The sequence below is a fragment of the Haliotis rufescens genome, unplaced genomic scaffold, assembly GCF_023055435.1.
Source record: "Haliotis rufescens isolate VD_foot unplaced genomic scaffold, xgHalRufe1.0.p SCAF_15, whole genome shotgun sequence".
Lineage (NCBI taxonomy): Eukaryota > Metazoa > Mollusca > Gastropoda > Lepetellida > Haliotidae > Haliotis > Haliotis rufescens.
Window position 1 is genome coordinate 11,075,379 of NW_025963835.1, and position 26,768 is coordinate 11,102,146.

General features: G+C 43.4%; 1 protein-coding gene across 2 annotated transcripts in view; it reads left to right on the plus strand.

Annotated features, from left to right (window-relative positions):
* Nucleotides 1-234: 234 nt before the first annotated feature.
* The window catches only part of LOC124110420 (NACHT domain- and WD repeat-containing protein 1-like), a 43,408-nt gene continuing 16,874 nt past the window's right edge, over nucleotides 235-26,768 (plus strand). The window contains exons 1-18 of one of the 2 annotated variants that reach the window (XM_046469778.2): nucleotides 235-447; nucleotides 2,465-3,189; nucleotides 3,766-3,968; nucleotides 4,738-4,853; nucleotides 5,687-5,898; nucleotides 7,302-7,421; nucleotides 7,783-7,908; nucleotides 13,085-13,296; nucleotides 13,748-13,896; nucleotides 15,193-15,292; nucleotides 18,189-18,404; nucleotides 18,735-19,059; nucleotides 19,568-19,720; nucleotides 20,402-20,548; nucleotides 21,840-22,056; nucleotides 22,230-22,561; nucleotides 23,917-24,321; nucleotides 25,749-25,997. In XM_046469778.2, the coding sequence (XP_046325734.2) occupies nucleotides 368-447; nucleotides 2,465-3,189; nucleotides 3,766-3,968; nucleotides 4,738-4,853; nucleotides 5,687-5,898; nucleotides 7,302-7,421; nucleotides 7,783-7,908; nucleotides 13,085-13,296; nucleotides 13,748-13,896; nucleotides 15,193-15,292; nucleotides 18,189-18,404; nucleotides 18,735-19,059; nucleotides 19,568-19,720; nucleotides 20,402-20,548; nucleotides 21,840-22,056; nucleotides 22,230-22,561; nucleotides 23,917-24,321; nucleotides 25,749-25,997 (4,087 nt within the window). In that variant the 5' untranslated portion in view covers nucleotides 235-367. The remainder of the gene's footprint in view (nucleotides 448-2,464; nucleotides 3,190-3,765; nucleotides 3,969-4,737; nucleotides 4,854-5,686; nucleotides 5,899-7,301; nucleotides 7,422-7,782; nucleotides 7,909-13,084; nucleotides 13,297-13,747; nucleotides 13,897-15,192; nucleotides 15,293-18,188; nucleotides 18,405-18,734; nucleotides 19,060-19,567; nucleotides 19,721-20,401; nucleotides 20,549-21,839; nucleotides 22,057-22,229; nucleotides 22,562-23,916; nucleotides 24,322-25,748; nucleotides 25,998-26,768) is intronic. The other variant, XM_048396127.1, reaches the window with a different exon arrangement.

A 26,768-nucleotide genomic window follows, 5' to 3' on the forward strand; every position in this document is an offset into this window, starting at 1 on the left:
TCTCATATAATCTAAAAGTCATTAAAATACTATTCCCGTGGCATATTTTGTAGAGATATATGGCGACGACGATATGCTTGATTGAGGTTTATGTGAGTGAGAATATTGATTTGACAGACTAAGTAACTACAAGTATTCACTGCAACATAATGAAACGTATTCCTATACAGCAGGGCCGGCGTGTTTACACTTAGCCACAACCGGGCACTGTGGTTGCTTGCCGGGCCGTGAACAGCTGTTGCTAAGGACGCTACAATGGCGAGCACATGTACCCGGAAGTATAGGGAGCCCGCTCTGTGACGGACATACCAAGGCTCGGAATCACACACTGGACGTTACTCGGTGAATAAGTTTAGTTCCTAAATCCATGGGTTGTGGCAGCAGCCAAAGTGGCCACACAGAGCCGAGCCATGCATCTCCACACCAACCGCAGCCATATTCACGCAGGTAGGCTAAATATGAGATGAATGTTAATAAGCCATTTTTTTCAGTTCATACAGTTTAATGCTATTTGGTAGTACTGCTGCATACATATTGTATTGTACTGGCTTAGAATTATGAATGAACTACAACTGAGTTCATGTCATTCATTATAATATTGCTTCTGAAATGGATGTTATGTTCACGAAGGGAGATAACTCCCTATGTGTTATGTCTGTGCACACTATAAAGAAGCGGTTGTAAAATGTAAATAAATCTAGATCGCGAAGACGGATGTTGTCTCTGCAACACCTAAACCACGCAAGCTTGAGTTTTCCTTACTGTCACACTTCGATTCGGAAGTTTGTTTGGGGTTCGAGTCCAATCTTCTTTACAATTTGTGACCAATTTGAAATCCCACGCGGTGATATTTCGAGGTTATGCCAGGGCAATTTTCATGCCATACCCGATGACAACGCGAGACGAGCCGTGAAGATCCGGGGTAGAATAGGTCTTCAGCAACCCATACTTGCCGTAACAGGAGACTAACGGGATCAGGTGGTTAGACTCGCTGACTTGGTTGATGCATCGTATCCCAATTGCGTGGATCGATGCTCATGATGTCAATCACTTGATTGTCTGGTCCAGACTCCATTAGTTACAGACCGCCGTCATATAGCTGGAATAGTGCTGAGTGCGGCGTTAAACAACAAACAAACAAAGAACGCGAGACACCCATATTAGTCCGGGGCCGAAGGTCAGAGGGTTCATATGGGGGTCGAGGGTTGATATTGGGTATGATATGAAAACTGCCACATACTAACCTTGTTAATTTTTAGCATATACCACAATATCAAATTAAATTGTAAAATGTATCTATTTGCAAGTGACTGCAATACATGTTCACTTTGTTTGGAAGACATTCATGAGAAAGCTTCCCCAGCAGACGAGCAGACGACGCACTAAGGGACGTAACTCTTACCACCCATACTGATATTGATCGCCCATTGAAAATGAAATGACAAGCTATATCAGCCCGGCAGAGGGTGTAATACGGATGTGTTTATTACACCCCCTGTGATGTGACCGTCTCCAAGTTGGTTCTATCGCACATGCAAAATGCCTCACATCATTGATAGGTATATATGATAATGAAGTAATATTTGCTACGTGTAGTCCACAACCTGTTTTACGCAATGTGTCTCTCGCGACGCAACAGGCCGCGTTGAAGGGATACTGGTATTGTTTCAGGGTGACAAAACGTATTAATTCCTTCGAGGTACTAAATCTATCTTATCTTACCTTATCTTAATGTCATGTATAATTTGTCACACAAAAAATACGGACGAGGTACGATACGGGCCACTTAAAATATGAAACTTAGAAGATACGGAAATTGCTGTTAAATTAGTATTAAAAATATCAGCCTTCAAATGGTAGACCACTAGCCTAGTTCTCTTTCTTACCCTTGCAAATGCTGGACTTCTGGCAGGGTCAAGTACAGAAGAATGGGTAAACAAAAAGATAATCATCTAAATCACCCAGCCCGTTTAAATATATACATATGTTTACAAGTATACCAAACATCGTGCTACGTCATGATGGAATTCACTATTCCATCGGTGTAATGACGACAATTTATTACTAATATGCAGCGAGGCTTAAAAAACAGGAACGCTCAAAGTAGCACAATTATTTTCTTCGTACATGTTGACACAAAAGATGGGAGGAAAAGCAGGAGTGGGTGAGTGTTGTTTTATGCCGCTTTTAGTAATATTCCAACGATATCATAGCGGGGGCACCAGAAATGGGCTTCACATATTTTACCGAACGAACCCGGGCTTTCGGCGTGACAAGTGAACGCTTTAACCACCAGGCTACCCACAAGCACGGATATTGTGTTGTGAATTGAAGATCATAGTCGAGATGAATGTTGACTTGTTACGCTAATAGGCAACAAACCTTTATCGAATAATGAAGGATGTCTTATACATAATATCAAAAGTATTTGAAACACTTTACTTATTTCTCCTGTTTTCAACAGCGAAGAAAATCAGCATACACACCTGCCTACACAGAAGACAGTTCCGATACATGTGTCAAATGACAATACACCTGACGGAGCCCAAGAGGACAGAAAGGGAGATCCGAAAGAGGAGGAGCCGAAAAGAGACATATCGACAGGTGAGGATACGAAGCACCGCGAAGAAAGCCCGAATGAAGATGGACCGACAACCAATACAGCACCTAAAGACGCAGATCCAACTGAGGTTGATGACGGTCTAGTAACTGAATCCGATATGCGCGGACAGGAAGAGGAGACTCGGTCCAATGATCGTTGTGAGACGAATCAAGAACCACCTGTCATGCCTGAGCCTCTCAACGAAGAACCTGTCCAACAGGAAAAGAGTGATGGTTCGGAAATTCCGGAAAATTACCCTCAGCCTGCAGCCCAGGAGCAAGGTCAAAATGATCAAGAGGTTCTGGATGGTTCTGAGAATACAGACATAAATCAGGCGTGTAGTGAAACCCTTAGGGAACCAGGATCATTAAATGTGCATGATGGCTGCACCCCTGTTTCGATAGAAACTATAGACAACCCTAAAAACGACAACGCTGACAGGTTTGATGAAAGAGCTACAGCGGAACTCCAGGAAAGGACTGTGTCTATGGAGGCTGTAAAGCAGGGTCTACTCTATGGGGATGCAAGCGTTCAGTGCCCAAAGACAGCTAAGATAGTTAGGATCTTCCTCAGCAGTACATTCACAGGTGAGAAACTTGTAGTTTTGTGTTTGAGTGTGTGTGCGTGTGGTCGTGGTTATAGCTCATGTGAAGCCCTTGGTGTTAGCACCCGTGAAGATCAGGGTCAGGTCTTCAGCAACCCATGCTCGCCGTAAAAGCCGACAATGCTTGTCGTAAGTGGCGACTAACGGGATCGGGGTCAGGCTTGCTGACTTGATTGATGCATGTCATCGTATCCCATCTGATTGGATCGATGCTCACGATATCAATCACTTGATTGTATGGTCCAGACTCGATTATTTACAGACCGCCGTCATGTAGTTGGAATATTGCTGAATGAGCAAAAACGTTGTTGTTCATGAGTGTGTGTGTTTGGTTTAGCCGCTTTGAACAATATTTCATTTATATCAGGGTGTCAGTTTAATGTGGGAGAAAATCCCGGAGTAAACATTTTTCACCTCGTGGAACCAACGAGAACGCGTGTGATGTTGACAAACCTAGAAACGTACTCACGCACACCTAGGGGACGCAACTTTGCACGAATTGCGGCGCCTAAGACGACATAGCACAAAAATGAAAAACTAAGAGGTGTGGTTTTACCAGATACCATACAGGAGAGGAACCACCTACTGGAGAGGAGTTACCCCCACCTGAAGGCCGTGTGTAAGAAGAAGGGGTACGAGTTTCAGCTGGTGGACATGAGGTGGGGGGTTGGGCAAGGAATAGCCAATGATCACATGACCAGTGACATGTGCTTCCGGGAGATCAAACTGTGTCAGCAGCTCTCGACAGGGCCTAACTTCGTGGTGAGTTGTCGTCGGCTTTTTCGCCCATCTACTGTACTCATATTCCATGGGCTGTCTCCAAAGTAAGTGAGAAGGGAATTGCTTAGGCCATAACAAATTGTTTGTTTTGTCAATGAAGCTTTGTCTTCTTATACCGTGAGGCTAAGTAAGGAAAGTTTTTCCCTTAAAAGGCTGCACAAATCTGTATTTCGAATATTTTGTTGTATATTAGTTGTAGTTTTAATGGTCTCAAGCAATAAAGTATTGAGCTTTTAAAGTGTTATTTCGTATTGTTTTATACAAAAAGGTAAACTACATTTTTTTAATATATCAATTGGTTTCTTTCATTTTGACTGCAAAATATAAAGATTATTGTGGTTAAAATATGTTTATTTCATATCAATTAAATGTAATTCATTGAATGTTTACTGAGTAAAAATGGAACCGGGATTAGAAAGTTAAAGTCAAAATATGTTACTTCAGAAGTGACGAAATACTTCCAAACGAGTATAGGGACAGCAATTTTGAAATCGTCATACTCGAAAGTACTTAAAACTTAAATAACAGAATTATAATTATGTTATTTTATGCAAACACTTTGTTATCAACATCCCTTAAACATGATAAAATGCCAGTGGTTATATATTACTGAGTTAGATTTTGTATTTTTTTCTTTCTGAGCTGGAACAGAGAGTTCGTTATAGCCAACCATGTTTGCAAAGTTGGGCAATGCCCAAATTTACAAGCAAAATGACTAACAAATACCGACCATGTGAAACCTGTGTTGCAGACACTGTTATCTCACAAATATGGCTACTACGCATATCCACGCCAGATCGAGGCTAAGCTCTACAGACAGCTCATGGCGACTGTGACGTCAGCGGAGGACAAGACGCTGATGGAGAAGCAAGTATAGTTAATGAAATGCCTACATGCACAAAGCGATCTTAGTCTTAAGACGAGTGTAAATCTTAACGGAGACTCGTTTTTGTATTTAGTTTGTTGTTTAACGCCACATTCAGCAATAGTCAGACGACAGACTGTAAATAATCGAGTCTGGGCCAGGCAATCCAGGACGCCAGAGGTGCCTTGATCCGAGCTTCTCGTGATTCAAAAAAGTATTAAATCATAATGTGATAAATATAGATTATTATACAAGCATACTGAAACGACTGTCAGAATTGTTGTATTTCCCGAGTCCAGTTATGACGTCCTTTCTAGTGTGACATTTTATGTGAGTAGTGGACTGGTTGAGTTATTGATCCAGGGCGCAGTAACTTGACAATTTTGCGTGTCTACTTTCAGGGTCCACTAGTATTTTGGTTCGAATTCCACAATTCGTCCATATTTTGACCCCTGACATGTTAGCGCCATTTCAATTCACCTGGGTTTCTACCTTTGGGGTTTCTTCCGACATTAAACTGACACACCAGTAATCAAAACTCCACTCCTCACTGACTGTTCCAAGTGTGAGGGTGGCCCAGGCGCGGCAGTTCGCTGTGGATAGTTGCGTCTTTTAGGCTCGCCAGAAACCTTATTATCGTGGCTTCGAATCCCAGATTTGCTTAGATGTCTAGGTTTGTCAGTAAGCCATGCTCGTACGTTTCACCAATGTGGTAAACGTGTAAGACCTGCATAACATCTGGCTTTCCTCCCACATCTGGTGACGTGCTGTGATATAATGGACTTCTGTTCAAAGTGGCGTTAAACTCAACTCACTCACTCACTCACTCTTTCAGGTGGTTCATTGAAGACACCAACGCCGACCCGCCGCAGTTTATACTATTGCCAGTTAGTACACACTACCCTCAGTTTATGTCCCCTGACTTTGAAGTCTACAACCAGGTCCGGAAACTGTGGGGCAATGACTGTAACGGAATCATTAACACTCTCATAGCTGCTGCCAAGGAGGTGTTTGATGAGGAAGACGCTTCACGCTTCATACTAGGGGGTAAATGTTTTTTATCTTATAATAAATAGTATTACCGATGCAAAAAAACAATATTACAAAATTTACCTTGTATCACAGTTAAAATGCAAATGGCAGCCTGGCAGGATTTTTTTTATTTGGCTTAATAGTATTAATACATCGATGCAATGTCTGCTTGTGCATGACGTTGTTGTTCAAACTGTAAACATGGATACAAATTATTTATCGTCAGTGATAATTGGGGCGTTAACACTTGCATTGTATTCATACGCGGTGAGTAACGTTACAACAGTGAGAACAATTGCCATGGTTACATTTTAAACATTGATTATTTTAAGAATGATCATGTGACGTTGATCATTACCATTGTTTCGTTGATATTATAAATGAGGAATACATTCACACAATGTAATTTACATTCCTGATACAGCAAACTCTTACTTATCTATATCATTATATTAACCCGGATGTATCAAATTCATGGTTGTCTCGAACTCAATTTATAGTACCAAGTGTTAAACGTAAGGTAAAAGTCGATTGTTTTAAACCACAACTGAGCACTAGTTAGAATTGGCCTAAACGCCACAGTTGCTTAAACATCGATGTGACAACTGCTTCTGTTTTAGTGATTCGTACAAATGCTATGTACATAACATTCGCGATGTGGAACGTTTGCTGTCTGTTGCCTGATGGCAAGATCAGACGGTAATAAGGTCGGGTCGGATGTGTCGATGTTGGTTCGAGCCAAGAAGGTTCGACACTATGTCATATTAAAGATACGGAAACACGCGCTTGGCTTATGGTCTCTGTACGTACACATGGGAGGACACATCTAAGAATTAGAAACCTCCTTGTCATGATCAGGGGTCACCTTGCTGCAGCAGTCTTGGGTCGAATGCTGGAGCTTTACGGGTTATGGGCATTGGTTAATCAGGATCACAGTCTGGTTGTAAACGTCAGCGGCCTCTTTTAGTTTAACTTTCAGGCCATGATATAAATGTAGTAATGTTTCTAAGTGGCGTTAATCCCATCATAAATACTTGTCGTAAGAGGCGACTAACGGGATCGGGTGGTCAGGCTCGCTGACTTGGCCGATGCATGTCATCGATCCCAATTGCGTGGATCGATGATCATGATATCAATCACTGGATTGTCTGGTCCAGAATCGATCATATACAGACCGCCATCATATAGCTGGAATATTGCTGAGTGCGGCGTTAAACAACAAACTAACCAACCAACCATCACAAACACCACTATACGGCTTACACTGTAATTGGTGATGCCTTCCACAATGGGAATCTAGGATTCCAACCTACGATCCTGGCACAACTAAGTGAAACATCTCGGCACAGAAAATGCCAGCACTTTTAATTACGAGGAATGACACTGACGTATATGCAATACGTGTTTCTTGGTTTCAGTTACAGAAAGAGAGATTGAGGAGGGTATACTGAAGAACCCTGGGAATGATACGTGTTTTTGGTTAAAACGGGAAATTCGGGATCTGGATCTCGAGTATAAAAGTATATCCAAATATAAAGGTAACTCATTGTTCTCTTTGACTCATTGCTTATTCCTTGGATAAATTCAGAAAGAAATTGATCAGAAAAATACCATTAATTGTCACCTTTGATGATGATCAGATGGGCAGGCTCTTGTGACTTGGTCGATATCGATCACTAGATTGTCTGGTCCAGACTCGAGTATATACAGGGTGACGTCATATAGCTTATAACATGGCTGTGTGTGGCTTTAGACATATATCATATCACTGTTCTTTCTATTTCCGAATCTAAGCAATATTATATTAACATGATAGCACTTTGTTTTAATGATAGGGAGGTAAGTGTTCTTCTCGTTAAATACACTGCTGTGGTTTTATTTATCTGTGCCATGATGCAGACACTTTGGGTGATGATGACTGGGCTTTGCGGAACGCTCGGCTCTTCAACAACCTTGAGACGCAGCTGAAGGCTACACTCCCTGCGTCCAGTGTGGAGAAGATTTCAGTGGACTGGTCAGATAATGGTAGGTGTTACTCGGGACACTACCTGCGTCCAGTATAGAGGAAACACAGGTGGACGGGTCAGATAATGGTAGGTGTTACTCGGGACGCTACCTGCGTCCAGTATAGCGGAGACACAGGTGGACGGGTCAGATAATGGTAGGTGTTACTGGGGACGCTACCTGCGTCTAGTATAGCGGAGACACAGGTGGACGGGTCAGATAATGGTATGTGTTACTCGGGACACTACCTGCGTCCAGTATAGAGGAGACACAGGTGGACGGGTCAGATAATGGTAGGTGTTACTCGGGACACTACCTGCGTCCAGTATAGAGGAGACACAGGTGGACGGGTCAGATAATGGTAGGTGTTACTCGGGACACTACCTGCGTCCAGTATAGAGGAGACACAGGTGGACGGGTCAGATAATGGTAGGTGTTACTCGGGACACTACCTGCGTCTAGTATAGAGGAGACACAGGTGGACGGGTCAGATAATGGTAGGTGTTACTCGGGACACTACCTGCGACCAGTATAGAGGAGACACAGGTGGACGGGTCAGATAATGGTAGGTGTTACTCGGGACACTACCTGCGTCCAGTATAGCGGAGACACAGGTGGAGTGTTCAAATATGGCATGTGTTTGTGGGGACACTACCTGCGTCCAGTATAGCGGAGGCACAGGTGGACGGGTCAGATAATGGTAGGTGTTACTGGGGACACTACCTGCGTCTAGTATAGAGGAGACATAGGTGGACGGGTCAGATATGGCATGTGTTTGTGGGGACACTACCTGCGTCCAGTATAGCGGAGGCACAGGTGGACGGGTCAGATAATGGTAGGTGTTACTGGGGACACTACCTGGGTCTAGTATAGAGGAGACACAGGTGGACGGGTCAGATAATGGTAGGTGTTACTGGGGACACTACCTGCGTCTAGTATAGAGGAGACATAGGTGGACGGGTCAGATATGGCATGTGTTTGTGGGGACACTACCTGCGTCCAGTATAGCGGAGGCACAGGTGGACGGGTCAGATAATGGTAGGTGTTACTGGGGACACTACCTGCGTCTAGTATAGAGGAGACACAGGTGGACGGGTCAGATAATGGTAGGTGTTACTGGGGACACTACCTGCGTCCAGTATAGAGGAGACACAGGTGGACGGGTCAGATATGGCATGTGTTTGTGGGGACACTACCTGCGTCCAGTATAGATGAGGCACAGGTGGACGGGTCAGATAATAGCACGTGTTTCTCGGGACACTACCTGCGTCCAGTATAGAGGAGACACAGGTGGACGGGTCAGATAATGGTAGGTGTTACTGGGGACACTACCTGCGTCTAGTATAGAGGAGACACAGGTGGACGGGTCAGATAATGGTAGGTGTTACTCGGGACACTACCTGCGTCCAGTATAGAGGAGACACAGGTGGACGGGTCAGATATGGCATTTGTTTGTGGGGACACTACCTGCGTCCAGTATAGATGAGGCACAGGTGGACGGGTCAGATAATAGCACGTGTTTCTCGGGACACTACCTGCGTCCAGTATAGAGGAGACACAGGTGGACGGGTCAGATAATGGTAGGTGTTACTGGGGACACTACCTGCGTCTAGTATAGAGGAGACACAGGTCGACGGGTCAGATAATGGTAGGTGTTACTGGGGACACTACCTGCGTCTAGTATAGAGGAGACACAGGTGGACGGGTCAGATAATGGTAGGTGTTACTGGGGACACTACCTGCGTCCAGTATAGAGGAGACACAGGTGGACGGGTCAGATAATGGTAGGTGTTACTCGGGACACTACCTGCGTCCAGTATAGAGGAGACACATGTGGACGGGTCAGATATGGCATGTGTTTGTGGGGACACCACCTGCGTCCAGTATAGCGGAGGCACAGGTGGACGGGTCAGATAATGGTAGGTGTTACTCGGGACACTACCTGCGTCCAGTATAGAGGAGACACAGGTGGACGGGTCAGATAATGGTAGGTGTTACTCGGGACACTACCTGCGTCCAGTATAGCGGAGACACAGGTGGACGGGTCAGATAATGGTAGGTGTTACTCGGGACACTACCTGCGTCCAGTATAGAGGAGACACAGGTGACCGGGTCAGATAATGGTAGGTGTTACTCGGGACACTACCTGCGTCTAGTATAGAGGAGACACAGGTGGACGGGTCAGATAATGGTAGGTGTTACTCGGGGCACTACCTGCGACCAGTATAGAGGAGACACAGGTGGACGGGTCAGATAATGGTAGGTGTTACTGGGGACACTACCTGCGTCTAGTATAGAGGAGACACAGGTGGACGGGTCAGATATGGCATGTGTTTGTGGGGACACTACCTGCGTCCAGTATAGCGGAGGCACAGGTGGACGGGTCAGATAATGGTAGGTGTTACTGGGGACACTACCTGCGTCTAGTATAGAGGAGACACAGGTGGACGGGTCAGATAATGGTAGGTGTTACTCGGGACACTACCTGCGTCCAGTATAGAGGAGACACAGGTGGACGGGTCAGATAATGGTAGGTGTTACTGGGGACACTACCTGCGTCTAGTATAGAGGAGACACAGGTGGACGGGTCAGATAATGGTAGGTGTTACTGGGGACACTACCTGCGTCTAGTATAGAGGAGACATAGGTGGACGGGTCAGATATGGCATGTGTTTGTGGGGACACTACCTGCGTCCAGTATAGCGGAGGCACAGGTGGACGGGTCAGATAATGGTAGGTGTTACTGGGGACACTACCTGCGTCTAGTATAGAGGAGACACAGGTGGACGGGTCAGATAATGGTAGGTGTTACTCGGGACACTACCTGCGTCCAGTATAGAGGAGACACAGGTGGACGGGTCAGATATGGCATATGTTTGTGGGGACACTACCTGCGTCCAGTATAGATGAGGCACAGGTGGACGGGTCAGATAATAGCACGTGTTTCTCGGGACACTACCTGCGTCCAGTATAGAGGAGACACAGGTGGACGGGTCAGATAATGGTAGGTGTTACTGGGGACACTACCTGCGTCTAGTATAGAGGAGACACAGGTGGACGGGTCAGATAATGGTAGGTGTTACTCGGGACACTACCTGCGTCTAGTATAGAGGAGACACAGGTGGACGGGTCAGATATGGCATGTGTTTGTGGGGACACTACCTGCGTCCAGTATAGATGAGGCACAGGTGGACGGGTCAGATAATAGCACGTGTTTCTCGGGACACTACCTGCGTCCAGTATAGAGGAGACACAGGTGGACGGGTCAGATAATGGTAGGTGTTACTGGGGACACTACCTGCGTCTAGTATAGAGGAGACACAGGTGGACGGGTCAGATAATGGTAGGTGTTACTGGGGACACTACCTGCGTCCAGTATAGCGGAGACACAGGTGGACGGGTCAGATAATGGTAGGTGTTACTCGGGACACTACCTGCGTCCAGTATAGAGGAAACACAGGTCGACGGGTCAGATAATGGTAGGTGTTACTCGGGACACTACCTGCGTCTAGTATAGAGGAGACACAGGTGGACGGGTCAGATAATGGTAGGTGTTACTCGGGACACTACCTGCGACCAGTATAGAGGAGACACAGGTGGACGGGTCAGATAATGGTAGGTGTTACTGGGGACACTACCTGCGTCTAATATAGAGGAGACACAGGTGGACGGGTCAGATATGGCATGTGTTTGTGGGGACACTACCTGCGTCCAGTATAGCGGAGGCACAGGTGGACGGGTCAGATAATGGTAGGTGTTACTGGGGACACTACCTGCGTCTAGTATAGAGGAGACACAGGTGGACGGGTCAGATATGGCATGTGTTTGTGGGGACACTTCCTGCGTCCAGTATAGATGAGGCACAGGTGGACGGGTCAGATAATAGCACGTGTTTCTCGGGACACTACCTGCGTCCAGTATAGAGGAGACACAGGTGGACGGGTCAGATAATGGTAGGTGTTACTCGGGACACTACCTGCGTCCAGTATAGAGGAGACACAGGTGGACGGGTCAGATAATGGTAGGTGTTACTCGGGACACTACCTGCGTCTAGTATAGAGGAGACACAGGTGGACGGGTCAGATAACTGTAGGTGTTACTGGGGACACTACCTGCGTCCAGTATAGAGGAGGCACAGGTGGACGGGTCAGATATGGCATGTGTTTCTCGGGACACTACCTGCGTCCAGTATAGAGGAGACACAGGTGGAGTGTTCAAATATGGCATGTGTTTGTGACAGGTAACGCTCACCATTGCACGAACACCTGGTATCATCACTATGTGATAGTGATTAATTAACACATGCTCATGATATGGTCGGAATCTTACAGGGAGTTTTCTCACGGAAAGGGATTTCACTTTTACTACATGTACCTACGTCCAGTATAGAAGGGATGCAGGAAGACTGGTTAGATAATGGAAGGTGTTGAAGTATGGGTTTTTATTAATATGTACAAAAGAAAATTATAATGGCGTGTTGATGTTGTTTTTAAAATTACGTGAACGTATATCTGACGGGTATGCTTTGAGTTATGGTGAGCCCAATATTTTTCTGCTAAGCTATTATGACACCGTATACGACAACTAGAGACAACATAACGAATGTATTATGCTGAAAAGTTTACACTATTTTGTATCTTTGTCGCACATGCTATGTCAAAACCTTCAACTCAAAACTTAACACTTTCAACCTGAGACCTTAAGAGTCAAAGGGAGACTACTCTTCAAACCTCAGAGGCTAAACCTTGTTGATAATTTTAACTTTATATAATCTTTATTAAAGTCACGAACGTGATCCATAAAAAACATTAACGTCCTTCAACATCAAAATTAATGATATTAAAACACAAAACAGTGTCAAATAATGAATTTCTGTACCAGAATTTTCTTGTGAAATATGTAAGGTGGGTGTTGGAAAATCCAAAATGGCTGTTACTGACGGTATTAGGTCATTAACAGCCATCTTGGATTTTAACTGACGGTATACGGGCTCATATGGGGTTAGTAAATCGGCTCTCTAATTGGTCGATCTCACTTTAAGGCATAATAATGACTTATATACTTCATATTATCTTCATGTGATTATTTAATAATGTACCCTTCTATAACGATTCCCACAATCGCAAGACAAGGCCCATTTGTAGGTGAGAGTTTGGTTTTTTTAATCCATGCGTTCCATGATTGATTCCTGTTCCAGCCATTGACCCACAGTCCAACCCTAAGCACAGAGAGTATATTGATGAACTGTGTACGGCGTTTGAAACTCGGGTGGAGGACATCTTCACCAAAGCAGCAGGAGCCCTCACTTCCGAGGGTTTCAATGACAGGCTGCTAGCGGAGCTGGCCCAGCACATAGCCCTGGCGCAGGCCAAGTGTAAGGACTTTTATGGAAGAGAAGAATTGATGAAGGTGAGTTCTCAACCAATCAAAATGGTGTACAAGGACTCCATTTCCTATTTGTTTTCTCAAGACTAGAAGTTTTGAAAAGGGGGCGGTCGGGGAGCCTAGTGGTTAAAGCGTTCGCTCGTCACGCCGAAGACCCTGGTTCGATTCCCGACGTGGGTACAATGTGTGAAGCCCTTTTCTGGTGTCCCCCGCCGTGATATTGCTGGAATATTGCTAAAAGCGGCGTAAAATCATACTTACTCCCTCTCCCACTATTTTTTAAAAGCAATTATCTGTTCAAAGTAAATATATGATATTTCAGTAGATTGCAGGCATCCAACGATAAAGCCCTTATCTTGGTCAAATCAAAATTGAACAGACAACATACCCAAGCATGGATCGATGTTGAGTTTATATATTGCAAAGTTACCATGGTAAACTGTTACTGATAAGACCCGCTATTGTAATATTACAGAAGATCAAGTCGTATCTTCTTGCTGAGAAAGGACCCACTAAGCCTTTACTTATATTTGGAACGTCCGGAAGTGGCAAAACAACGATCATTGCCAGGACGATGAAGGAGACTTTCGAATGGAGAGATGGAAATGTTGCTATAGTTACCAGGTAACATTTTGCTATTATTGTTTATATGGTTCATGAACAGCAACCTATGCTTGTCGTAAAAGGCGACTATGCTTGTCGTAAGAGGCGACTATGCTTGTCGTAAGAGACGACTAACGGGATCGGATGGTCAGGCTCTCTAACTTATTTGATAACTGTTTATTTACTTTCTGACCCGTGAAGATTCGGGGTAGAACAGTTATTCAGCAACCCATGCATGCTCTAAAAGGCGACTATGCTTGTCGTAAGAGGCGACTAACGGGATCGGGTGGTCAGGCTCGCTGACTTGGTTGATGCATGTCATCGTATCCCTATTGATGTCATTTCCATGATGTCAGTCACTAGATTGTCTGGGCCAGACTCGATTATATACAGACCGCCGTCATGTAGCTGAAATATTGCTGAGTGCTTCGTAAAACAAACAAACAAAGCATATGTAAGCATTTATAAATTTGACTGATACATTTTGCATCAGGTCGGGAATTGAAATAACTTAAACTGGCACTGTCAGACATTTCTGTATGAATATATCAACCATTAAAGCTTGGGGCGGCACAGGCCTAATGCATTTCTTATCATATGATTGTTCGTGGTAGGATCCGTTGCTCGTGGAGTCAGGGTCTCCTAGGTCTGTCAGTTCCATATCCAAACTTATGGGTTCCACCAAATTATACACGCCTTAGATTTACTATCAACGTAGCATTTTTCCTACTGTGTTATGCTGACACGCAGTAATATAGTGAGTGAGTGACAGGGTTGGGTTTAACGCCGCGTTTAACAGTACTACAGTTATATCACGGCGTATCGGCTTAATGTCGGTGGAAAACCCCAAGTGATGCAGGTCTCAGACGTTTACCACTTCGGTGAAACCGACGAGCACGGGTATGGTGCTGACAAACCTAGAAACATAATCAGGGCGAACCGGGATTCGAACCCACAATCAAAGGTTTCTGGCGTGGCCAAGGGACGCAACTCTGCACAGCGAATCGCGGCGCCTTAGACGACTGGGCCACCTGTGCCCCCACGCTGTAATATAACTGAACTATCCTTCAAAACGGTGTTGGGGGCACGGATGGTCCAGTCGCTGTACAGAGTTGAGTCCATGGGGCACGCCAGAAACCTATGACCGTTGGTTTGTTTCGCCAACATCATACCCGAGTTTCACCAATGTCGTAAACGTGTGAAACCGCTTTCCTCCCACATCAAGCTGACACGCCGTGATATAACTGTTCAAAGTGGTGTTAAACCTAACTCACTCACTCACGACGTTGTTAAAACCACTCACTCACTCATCCCTAGGTTCATCGGTACGACTCGAGAGAGCTCGCGCGTGGGAACAGTGCTGGCCAGTATGACAAGTCAGATCCAGAAGATATATGACAAGGAACATTCTTCAGACGTGAGTAGTAGATTCTTCATTCTTTCAGTGAATTGCGTCCCTTGGGCGTGTCCGAAACATGTGACCGTGGGTTCGAATCCGAGATTCGCCCTGATTATGTGTCTAGGCAGAGACCATATACCGGTATATGGTCTCTGGTCTAGGTTTGTCAACATCATTCCCGTGTTCGTGGGTTTCAACAAAGTGGTAAACGTCTAAGAACTGCGTCGCTCCGAGCTTTCCTCCCACATCAAGCTCCCACGCCGTGATATAACTGGAATACTGCATGACGTGTGATTGTTTTATCCACTAGACCCGGCATTTCATGTTTTATTGTTTATGGATGTGTTTGGGTAGCTCGTGAAGAAAAGAAAACTTAATATTCGTGTCTCGATGTTGTATATTCCATTCGGGACAAAGTTGTTTGGGTTGGTAGATATAGTGGGGAAAATACTCACGAAGGTGCTTAGACAAACCTAGAAACATAATCAGGTCGGACAGATTCAAACCCACGAACGATGGTTTCTTGATCGCGCTGATTAACGCAACTCTTCACACCGATTGCGTCCCCTTTGGCGACTTTGCTACCCGTGCCCCCTACTTCAAAGTAAAGTAGACCGCCTCCGTGGTCTAGAGATAGAGCGTCTGCCCGGAGAGCGGAAGTTGTCAGTGTCATACCAAAAGACGTTGAAAGATGGCACTTTTTGTTACCCTGTCTGGCGCTCGGCATTAAGGGGCTAAAACGAGGACTGGTCGGCTCGGAGTCAGTATACTGTGTCTGAGTGGGGTATTCGTGTGAAACTGCGGCATGGTATCTCAGTGAGCTAGGTATCAGTCCGGACTAGTGCACGCACGCACGCACGCACGCACGCACGCACGCACGCTAGCAGTGCAATCGTTATTGGACCCGACGTTAAACCCAATACTCATCACTTCAGCATCTGGCCACACCAGAAATAACAGTAACCTGCACTTTGAGATAAATCATCATGAAAAGGCAGATACGCTGAAATCCATGTGACATAAATCGGCATCAGTCCGGACTAGTACAAGCAGCCACAAAAACACACAACGTACATGCACGTGCAATAATCTCGGAGGCGACGTTAAACCCCATTTCACCTCACCTCAACTCACCTCAAAGTAACGAAGAGATAAAGATTCATTGAGAGATTGCTACATCAGAGAAGGTTTTGACAGACAGGCGGACAGACAGACGAACAGAAAGATTATTAGCATATGTGACCAAAAGGCCAATAGCTATACAGTACATTATGTATACAAGAATAGTGGAAATAGTTGCAACGCCACTTTGACATTCAGTATATATATATATATCATGAGAACAGGATTACAATAAAAGTAAGGAAGAGAATTTAAGTGATGACGTTGTGTTCCTCATAACAAAGAAGTTGACATTCACAAATTCTCTAACTTTTGTGTATCACTTCTAAATACCATTCAAAAACTTGACACAAAAAAGTATTTCATCATAGTTGTTAGTTTCCATGTGAAATGTATGACACTACAGTACAGAGAGCTTAAACAGCGTATTCACACCTGCAAGTTGCAGCTGAACAACTTTTCACGAGATGGTCGATGACCAAGTACTGGGGTATATATTCATTTCTTAGACTAGTATATCCAGGGCACATTAATAATACAAGATGTTCATCTTCATTATGGTGTTTACAAAATATACAGGCTGTGTTTTCAATATCCAGCTGTTAGAAAATGGTGTTGCTCGAGCATTGTACATTACATCTAAATGTAGTGAACATTCGGCGTAGATGTCCTGATGATATAATTGACGTAAGATATGTCTCAGATGCAATAAACATATAAATTCAGGATACTAATGTACATATTTCGATTCTTTTTCACTGAACCAATCTTGTTGATAAATGTCATAAATATTATCAACAATGTTTGCCTGTTGTGCAAGCCAGACATGCCCCAAATCGTATTGAAATGATTCAGAAGGCGTCAAGTTTCGGTCCCCCGTATCGTGCAATTTCTTGTGTAAATCTTAACATCATCTGGACAGTGTTGTTGATGACTCTTTGGTTAATCGTATCCAGTATGACACCACTCTACAGCGAGCATTAATAAGTCGGGGGAACGGCCACACCCAGCCAGTACCACTCTGTCAGCAGCCTTTTAACTTGTGTTTAACCAACATATGCGTGTAATTTTTCTATTGTTATAATAGTATTTATTCCCTCAAGATCTGCATCACAATTCTATATTTTCATACCATTCCTAAAAAATATTATTATGTTTTGTAAGTATTTATTGTTAGTCATCATAGTAAACAGTACTCATGAAAACAATCGTACGTTGTAAAAGATTAACAGTCTTCACAAAATGCAATGCGAAAAGTAATATATTGATAGATCTTTCATCAATGATTATGTCTCTTGAATCAATTACGAGCTCTTCAAGCATAATACAAACGAGACAGGCGATAAAATACACCCTTGTCTTACACGATCATACGTATTTTATAAATATCAATCAATTCACACTGTTTAGTTCTAACAGAAGCTCTTGCACTAGTGTGCCTGTTTTGTAAAAGGCGTTGCAGTATCCCTTGTTTACCTGATTGCAATAAAACGTACACTATTTCGCATCTATCGACAGAATCAAAAGCTTTCTAAACTCGACATATAGCCAATATTGTGGCGTATTGTGGACACGTGTTACCTTACGTCTTTCAACTCAACGCTATGACTCGATTCCCATTTTTAAAAGGCAAACAGTTACTTTTTGTTAGATTTTGGTATTTGTATCAAAAGATGGTAGATAGAAATAACTGTAAACTGTTCTCATTTTATGTTATGATTGTGATTTTTGAATCCGGTTTGTCGAATCGTGTACAAAAGCGTCGACAAAGTGTCGCCTATTTATCTTTCAGGAGTTTCAAAGTTTCAGTGAAACATGTGAACGGTTTACGTCCAGCTTGAACATGGCGACCAGTGCCCGTCCCCTCGTCGTGCTGCTGGACAGCTTCGAGCAGCTGGACCCCATGGAGGAGGCAATGAACCTCGCCTGGATTCCCAGACCTCTCCCACCTAACGTGAACATCATCATCTCCTGTCAGGAAGATGGGGACATCAAAGAGAGGCTAACGGTAAATTTAGGTGTTTTTTTTAGATGACCGCATTTTCATTTTTTAAAAGATTGAACTTGTAATTGAAACCTATGTTTTATTTATAGATGTGTTAGTAGGGTTTAACGCCCCTTTGAATAGTATTTCAGTCATGTCACGGCATGTTATCTTAGTGAGAGAAAAGCCCAAAGTGATGCAGATCCTAAACGGGTACCACGTTCGTAAAACCCACGAAGTAAACATTTTGTGCTGACAGCCCACGATCTTAGGATTCTGTCTTTAGTTAAGTACCTTTTTTCATATTCTCCGCAATAAGAGATGCCATATCTTTTATATTTGTGTTTGTTCTAGGACGTTGTTAAACCAAATGAGCACAAACTGGAAGGATTTTCCTCTGAGGATGCAATGAGCACACTGAAGCAATGGCTACAACAGGAAGGTCGTAGTTTGACGAATACTCAGCTGGATGAGGTTGAGTCTGCTTTTGCCAGATGCAGCCTCCCTCTGTTTGTTCGCCTGACTCTTCAAGAGGCTCTGAGGTGGAAATCCTTCTCGCCTCCCGCAGAGACACGGCTGAAGGACACAGTCAAGGAAGCTGTCCGTGCTTTCTTTCAACGCATTGAGCAAAACCATGGGCACATCTTTACACGCCATGCTCTGGGCTATATAACTCTTGGTAAGAAGAATGTGCCTTCATATTGTAACGTAATAGAATAAGGGAACATAATTATGCATATACGAACGTCAAACGAAACTGTGATCATTTGAAGGTTTTTTTAAATGAAAATGATTAATTATGTTTGTTATATGAAATTCTTCATATGGTTTCTTCTTTAGATTTTCAGTTGGAGTGTGTGTGTGTGTGTGTGTGTGTGGGGGGGGGGGGGGGGGGGGGGGGGGTAAAAAGTCCAAGACCGTAAATAACCACGATTATCCCACGAAATAGACTCCATCGGGCGTAAAAGGAAAAATAACAGTTAAAATTACATGAATGAATCGCTGAAAAACATTGATGACACCAAGTGTTTGCGAAAAAAGTGAAAAAATAGAGCCTCAATCTTTTCCTTACACTTGAATGGCAAAACAAAAGAGAGTTTACCTCTGCCTTTGTACGGAAATATTTTATTATCACCATCATCATCATCATCATCATCATCATCATTATTATTGTTTTGAACTTTTAGCCCGTCGCGGTTTGAGTGAAAGTGAGTTGGAAGACATCCTGTCTTGCGACGATGAAGTGTTGAACGAGGTCTTCAGCTTCTGGGTCCCACCAATCAGGCGATTGCCTCCCTTGATCCTGGTTCGACTAAAGAATGACCTTGACCTGTACATAGGTAATATCTGCTGTCTCAACTCTTACGGGGTGAATAGTGTTCCAATATCTACCAATACCCCTTGCATTTCAATGTTATTTCCTATGTACAGTTGCTTCTTCTCATTATCTCCACAAACACTTGAGAAACAGCATGTTGCTGACATGTATTTTCTCGTGCACTTTTATAATGTTATTCCGGTTTTTCTTGATCCAGATAATTTCGTTCGACACGGTCGTTCCCTTTGATCTCGTACTGATTACGGTGAAAGGGAATTAGTTTAAGGCATATATGTTTTAATAATTTTTACTTTCTTGATATATTCAAAGTCTTAATTTGGAATTCCATGCTTTTGTTTGTTATCAGAACAAATAAATGCATTTTATAGAAAATCTTAAGAAAGAAGTCTTATTGTCGAGGGGGCGGATGTCCCTCTCGTCTCAGCGCAGCATTTCGCTGTAAAAGGTTGGGTCTCTGAGGCGTGACAGAAACCTATGATAGTGGGTTCGAATCCAGGTTCACCCTGACTATGTTTCTATGTTGAGCAGGAACCTTACCCGAGCTCGTGGGTTTCACCAAAGTGGTCAAAGCCATGTCGGGTGTTCCTCCCACATCAACCTGACATGCTATGCTATAACCGAAATACTTTTCAAAGCGGCATTACACTCACTCACTCACTCATTCCCTCATGTCATTGTACAGCTCAGCGGGAGATAGACAACACCCCTGTCTTGTTGTGGAATCACCAGCTGTTTAAAGACGTTGCACGTGACATGTACTGTAGTGACGTCACCGTCACCACGACGTTGCATGAGAATTTGGCGGACTTTTTCTCAGGAAAATGGTCAGGTTAGAACGTGCTTTTTTTAACATTCTGTACTTCATTCAGTATTAATCACAGAATTAATCATTGTCTTTTTTCCCAAATTAGTGCTAATGTGCCGTCATAGTTAATTAAGTCAACGGTATTTATCTGTGACGGGATTGACAGACAGCCGTCAAATCTGCATTGTCCGCTCCATTCGGTGATCACGTGACACATAGTCTTGTCTGTCATGATTACGTATACTCGTTAAGTATACGAATTCTACATAATCCGATTACCAGCTGCTACAGGCAGGTAATGGACAGACAGACAGACCATTGTATATTTACATCTCATCTTTGATTACATCATAAAAATTACAATATTTACAGATACAAAGCCACGCTTTAGAAGAGTTATGAGAGACGATGTTAAAATATTCAAAAAATGAAAAATATACACATGTTGAACAGTGAAAGGTTATCCATATAAAATATATCTTCGTCTGTGTAAAATTTGATGGCAGGTTTTAGAACTAAAATATCTTACATCACATCAAAAACATAACTTATTATTGCTGAAAATCTAGTACTAAAATCTGTATCATAATTCAGACATTTTTTCTAAAAGCTGGTCATGGAGGTCAAGCTGTGTACAGACTGGTCGCGAAGTCTACCCGGGGGCCGTATTTATCAAACAATTTAAGTCATAAATAAAACTTAAGTCAGTTAAAAAACTTAGTTTACTTGTTTTACTGACTTCAGTTAAGTGGAAAAACTTAAGTCATATTTATCAAAAGACTTAGACTTAAGTTTTGTCATTATTTGAATTAACTATTAAGACTCACCTTGCTACACTTAAATCATATATGTGAAACAAAATGGCTGCCAGACATAATCCAAGAATATTTAATGAGAGAAGAGATGTACGACATTCATTAGATGATAATGAACTGATACAGCGCTACAGATTTGACAGGAACAGTAGTGTTTATGTTTGTGATATACTTGAGCAGGAGTTGAGTCCCATAACACAGCATGCCCTGTGTCACGTGATCAGTAATATTCTCACGGACCGGAATATGGACAATTAAACAGTTGCTTTAACAGAGAGGATGTGTGGATTGTATAACGACGAAAATAAATAATCTTATTATTTGTTGTACCATATGAAGACATCGGAAAGTGAGATGTTAATTTGGTTTGAATCGAATTACTTTGGGTAGGATCCATCCTAAAGCAGCGAAGAAACTTTGTAATATCACTGAAAATAAAATATTCAATATGTGTCGTCATACAACGAAACTTACTGCAGTTAAAAACGTTTTCTTCGCAGACTGTACAAAACCCTTTAAAGACAGAAAAGGAGAGAACGGAAGTGCCGACAGGCGTGTTACCGCCCAACCAGTCATGCATGAAGAGGGGGCAAATTTGAGAAAGCTGAATAGTCTGCCATGGCACTTAATGCAGCTTCACGACTCCTCAAGACTGAACGAAGAATGTTTATTCAACATCGAGTTCCTCACAGTGAAGATGAAATACACTAGTGTAAGGTATGAAGTGTCGAACATTTTATTACCTGTCTATTATTTTCCTTTTCAAAGAGCGGATCCAAATAAACAACACTGTCCTGTCACGCCACTCCGCCCTGAATATGTGGAAAGACTTTCTTTTCCTCTTCCACAATTTGTATTTTAGATCCGAGTTATATATTTGTCTCCAACAGGTATGTCATTGATGACTTCACGGATGCGATGACGTGTGTGGAAGAAGAGAGGAAGTTGTACAGGACGATCAGGGACGCCATTCAGATATCCCAGAAGGCACTTTTCATTGACGTCAATGAACTTCCGACACAGCTTCTTAACAGACTCGGGAAGAAAGATGATAGCTATAGACTTCTGATGGACAACTGCCGCAAAGTGGCGTTCCCGATCTTGATATGTGACCAACAACTTCTAGCGACACCTGGTGGCAATCTACAACATTCCTTCCCGAGTCACCAAGGAAGAGTTGTCTCCCTTGATTTAACGCGTGATGACAACACTGCTGTCACCTGTAAGTTCAAAGGTCATAAACTCATAGTTTTTCTTTCGATTCTGTTGGAGTTCTTCATATATAGTTCGGGGATACGATTAGATGGATAGTGTGACGCGTCCAGATTCACGGTAAGGGGTTGCTTCCCTTACCCTCTCCACGGTGATCTGAGTTTCAAATCCTACATTCCGCACGATTACGATCTTTGGCTTCATAGCGCCATACCAGAGCACGATGGTTTCACGAAAGTGGCAAACATCTCCCTTCGCCACATTGGACATGCACACCTTAAGTTGATATGCAATTATATATCTCGAAAACTGTTCCAACTTGCGGTTTAACTCACTTACGTTCAGCGGGCGCTGTATGTTAATCAACATACATTAGTTTTTTACGCGTATAAACCTCTACAAGACCTCTCAGATTCTCATCTTCCTGAGGGCAGGGATTTCTTTTTTGTAAATATTATTTGTTTGCCAGACATGCTGGGTGTCCGCGAAAGAAATGTGAAAAAAAAATGTCTTAAAGCAGTGATCGAAAAAAATAGTGAGTGAATGAGTATGGTTTTATGCCGGTTTTAGCAATATTCCAGCAATATCACGGCAGGGGACACGAGAAAGGGACTCCACTCATTGTACCCATGTGGGGACTCGAACCCGTGGCTTCGGCGTGAACGCTTTAACTTCTAGGCTACCTCACCGCAACAACGAAACAAGACATTCTGCAGGAAGCATGGTGTCAATGTGGGATCATTCACGCTGTTTACAACGGGTCACGGGTGGGCCAGTCGTTTGAGGCGCCACAATTCGTTATGCAGAGTTGCGTCCCTTAGGCATGCCAGAAACCTATGGTCATAGGTCTGAGACCTGCATCATCACAGGGTGAGCACCGCCCCCGTGGGCAAGTGAATATAGCGTCTGCCGGGTACAGGAAGGTCCGAGGTTCGATCCCCTACCGCGTCATACCAAAAGACCTTAAAGATGGTACTTTTTGTTACCCAGGCTGTCGCTCAGCATTAATGGGGCGTAAACATGGACTGGTTCGCTCTGAGTATGTCTGAGTGGGCAATTCATGTTAAACTGCAGCATGGTATCTCAGTACTCTAAAATCGGCATTAGTCCGGACCAGTACAAGCAGCTAGCCACACACGCATGCACGTCGCTATATAAGTGCAACGATCTGGAACGGGACGTTAATCCCCATTTCACCTTCACCTCGCCCCACCTCATTGGGTGAGGAACCACCGGTGTAGGAGACTCAACTCGTAGTTCCATGGCCGTCACGATCCGCGAATCATATGTTCGAATCCTAATCCCTTGATCTTTCCGTGCCGTTCGTTCACTCGCCCATACGTTTACTCTGTATGTTTCTTTCAGATGGAGTGGACAGAAAGGTCATGATTTGGGACGTGGCAAATGGATGTCTTCTGCAGTCATTTCATACTGGGGAGGAGGAGCCAATCAAAGCCCTTCTTGCATACGACGACCAGAACATCGTTGTCGTAACCAACCAGAGTCTTTCTACCTTCCACAGGAAGTCTGGGAAACGGATAGGAAATGTTACTTTTCAAAGTCTTCAAATCAGTGTCCCGGCTGTCTGTGTTGCTGGTTTTACACGAGATGCCAAAACTAAGATGCACGTGCATAATCCGTTCGTGTTGGCGTTGACAAACACCCAGATAATCAAGGCGGGCGCGAGGAAGCTTGATGTGAGACACATGGAGAAGCACAAGATTGATGAACTGGCTAGGGGGAAACTTGGACGGGATTCAATCTGTGTAGGTGAGAGTGGATATTTCATATACCGGCGGTAAAACATTCGCTCTGGGTCTGTATTGGGTAAGTGGGTGAGAAGGTTTTTACGTCGCTTTAAGCAATACTCCAGCAATACTCCAGCAATACGTCAGCAATATTCCCTCACAATCCCAGCAATATGACGACAGAGGATACCAGGAGCAAGCTTTTCACATTGTTCTCGTACAATGTTGTAGATGACATTATTATCACTAATGTCGGCTCGTGTTGAAAGAAATTAGAGGACGAGGAAGGATAAGGGTACTTTTGGTCTAGAGGATCAGAATTGTGTAAGAACTGTGCAAACCTATTAGAAATTGCAATGTAAATTAACAGATGTGTTCATATGAATGAGAACGAGGCTTTGTTCATTTCTACAAGACTACATGTCCATATGTGGGCCCCGTGACATCCCTAGATGAATAGGTAATGTTATAATGTGTCGATTTTAAGCGTTTTCTGGAAGCCTTTTTCGAATATCTAAACATGAGTATGTCTTTGAACCAAACATATTCATAGGAGATGTAAATAAACAGTTTAAACGGTAAAGAAGTTTATCATAGATCACAAAGATTCTCATACTTAGATTTTTATTTGGCGTTCGAAAATCCGATTGTTTTAAATCAATATTGATCATGCCTAAGTCCATAAATTACAAGTGTCGACCATTTGAATATTTTTCATAATCTTTCAATATTTTTTAATGTTTTTTTACATTTCCACTTGGCCAAATAGGGCCCTTTTCCTACCTCGTCATTTCAAGGGGGCATGGGTAGCCCAGTTGCCTAAAGCGCCGTAATTAGCTGTGCATGTGCTGTGGACACGCCATAAACCTATGATCGTGGGTTCGAATCCCGGTTAGCCCCGATTATGTTTCAAGTTTGTCAGCACCATTTCCGTACTTGTGGGTTTCACCGAGTTGGTGAGGGTGGGAGACCAGCATCCCTTCTGCTTTCCTCCCACATAAAGCTGACACTCAGTGATATACTAGTAACTGGAATACTGTTCAGATCATTGTAAAACCCAACTCACCCACTTGTCCTATCAAATGCCATGAATATTTTAATATAAAAATTTGATATTACATTTAAATGCAGCAGAGTATCTTTGGTATGAATTTTTAATTGAATTTGAACTTCAGAGTCTCTGAATGAGTCTTAGACGGTTTCTCCATCTGTGTGCTGGAAACCAAACGAACCATGGTTTGATTTACTAAAACGGATTATCGCAGCGCTTTACAAACTCAAAACGTCAACAGGTGAACTCACATTTTCATCCCTGTGGTATAACTAGTAGAAACTAGAGCAACATAATTACAGATACTCTCCCACGCGAATAATTGCATATTTACAGAGATGACACCTGTTCGAGAAAAGGTAATCAACGTACTCCTTTATATTTGTTCATGGTCCAAGGCTTCAGCGGCTACATTGCTGTCACGGATGAAGACCGATATCATCTGCAAGTCTTCTCCTTGAAGGACTTCAGGCGTCAGGCTTTAACACGGGTCTATCTAGCATTTGAGCCTGGGGAGAACCTAGGACTGACAATAGACGCCATCTGTTTCTCTAAGGGGGGTGACTATCTGTTCGTCTCCAACTGGAGGGATGGAGATATCCTGTGTCTGGACCTGAAGGACTTGAAAGGGACGAGCAGACTCTCGGGTGAGTGGGGGAGTGTGTTTAACACAGCTTTTACCTAAATGTTTCCATGGCGAGTCAACACAATGTAGAGTTAAGCCAATGAGCGATCAGTTTCCATCATTTTATTAGCTGTCTAACAACAGACACACGCCACCGCTAGACCGTTTATCGGCACAGCGTGGTGGAGGAACCTGGTGTTGGATATATTTCCTCACAATACATGCCAATTTGTGTGATACACGGGATTTTACTTACAATGAATGTATGATAACATACAGCCAATGCATGAGGGGCACTAGGGTCTAGTAATTCGAGATCGGTCTTAGGTTTGAATACCAATTTGACACCAGTTGTGTACCATGGTATGTCGGTACAATACCTTTTTCTTTGTGATGTGCCCATCTTCCCGAGGCAAGAGAGTTAACTGACTATAAAAGTCCAGTTTCCACCCTTGCCGAACTAGGCTTGTATTATGGAGTTGCATTTTTGATGGACTAACGAGTCTATGCATAGTCCAATCAAAATGCGCACCGAAATCGTAATCCGGTTCATAAACCGTCGTGCAGGATTGCAGGATTTGCAAAACATGTGCACCGCCAACTCGTTGTCAGCAGATATTTTCCAAATCTTTTCATGTTTTTAATCAAGGTGCTCACGTGATTTGATGCATTTCGTGATGTAAGACCCATTTCATCAGAATATAGATCTTGATTATCGATCAGATCGTTCTGACTGGGTCCAACCATTTTGTGTGAAGCAAACGCAAGTAATACGAGATGTGGAATCTGATTG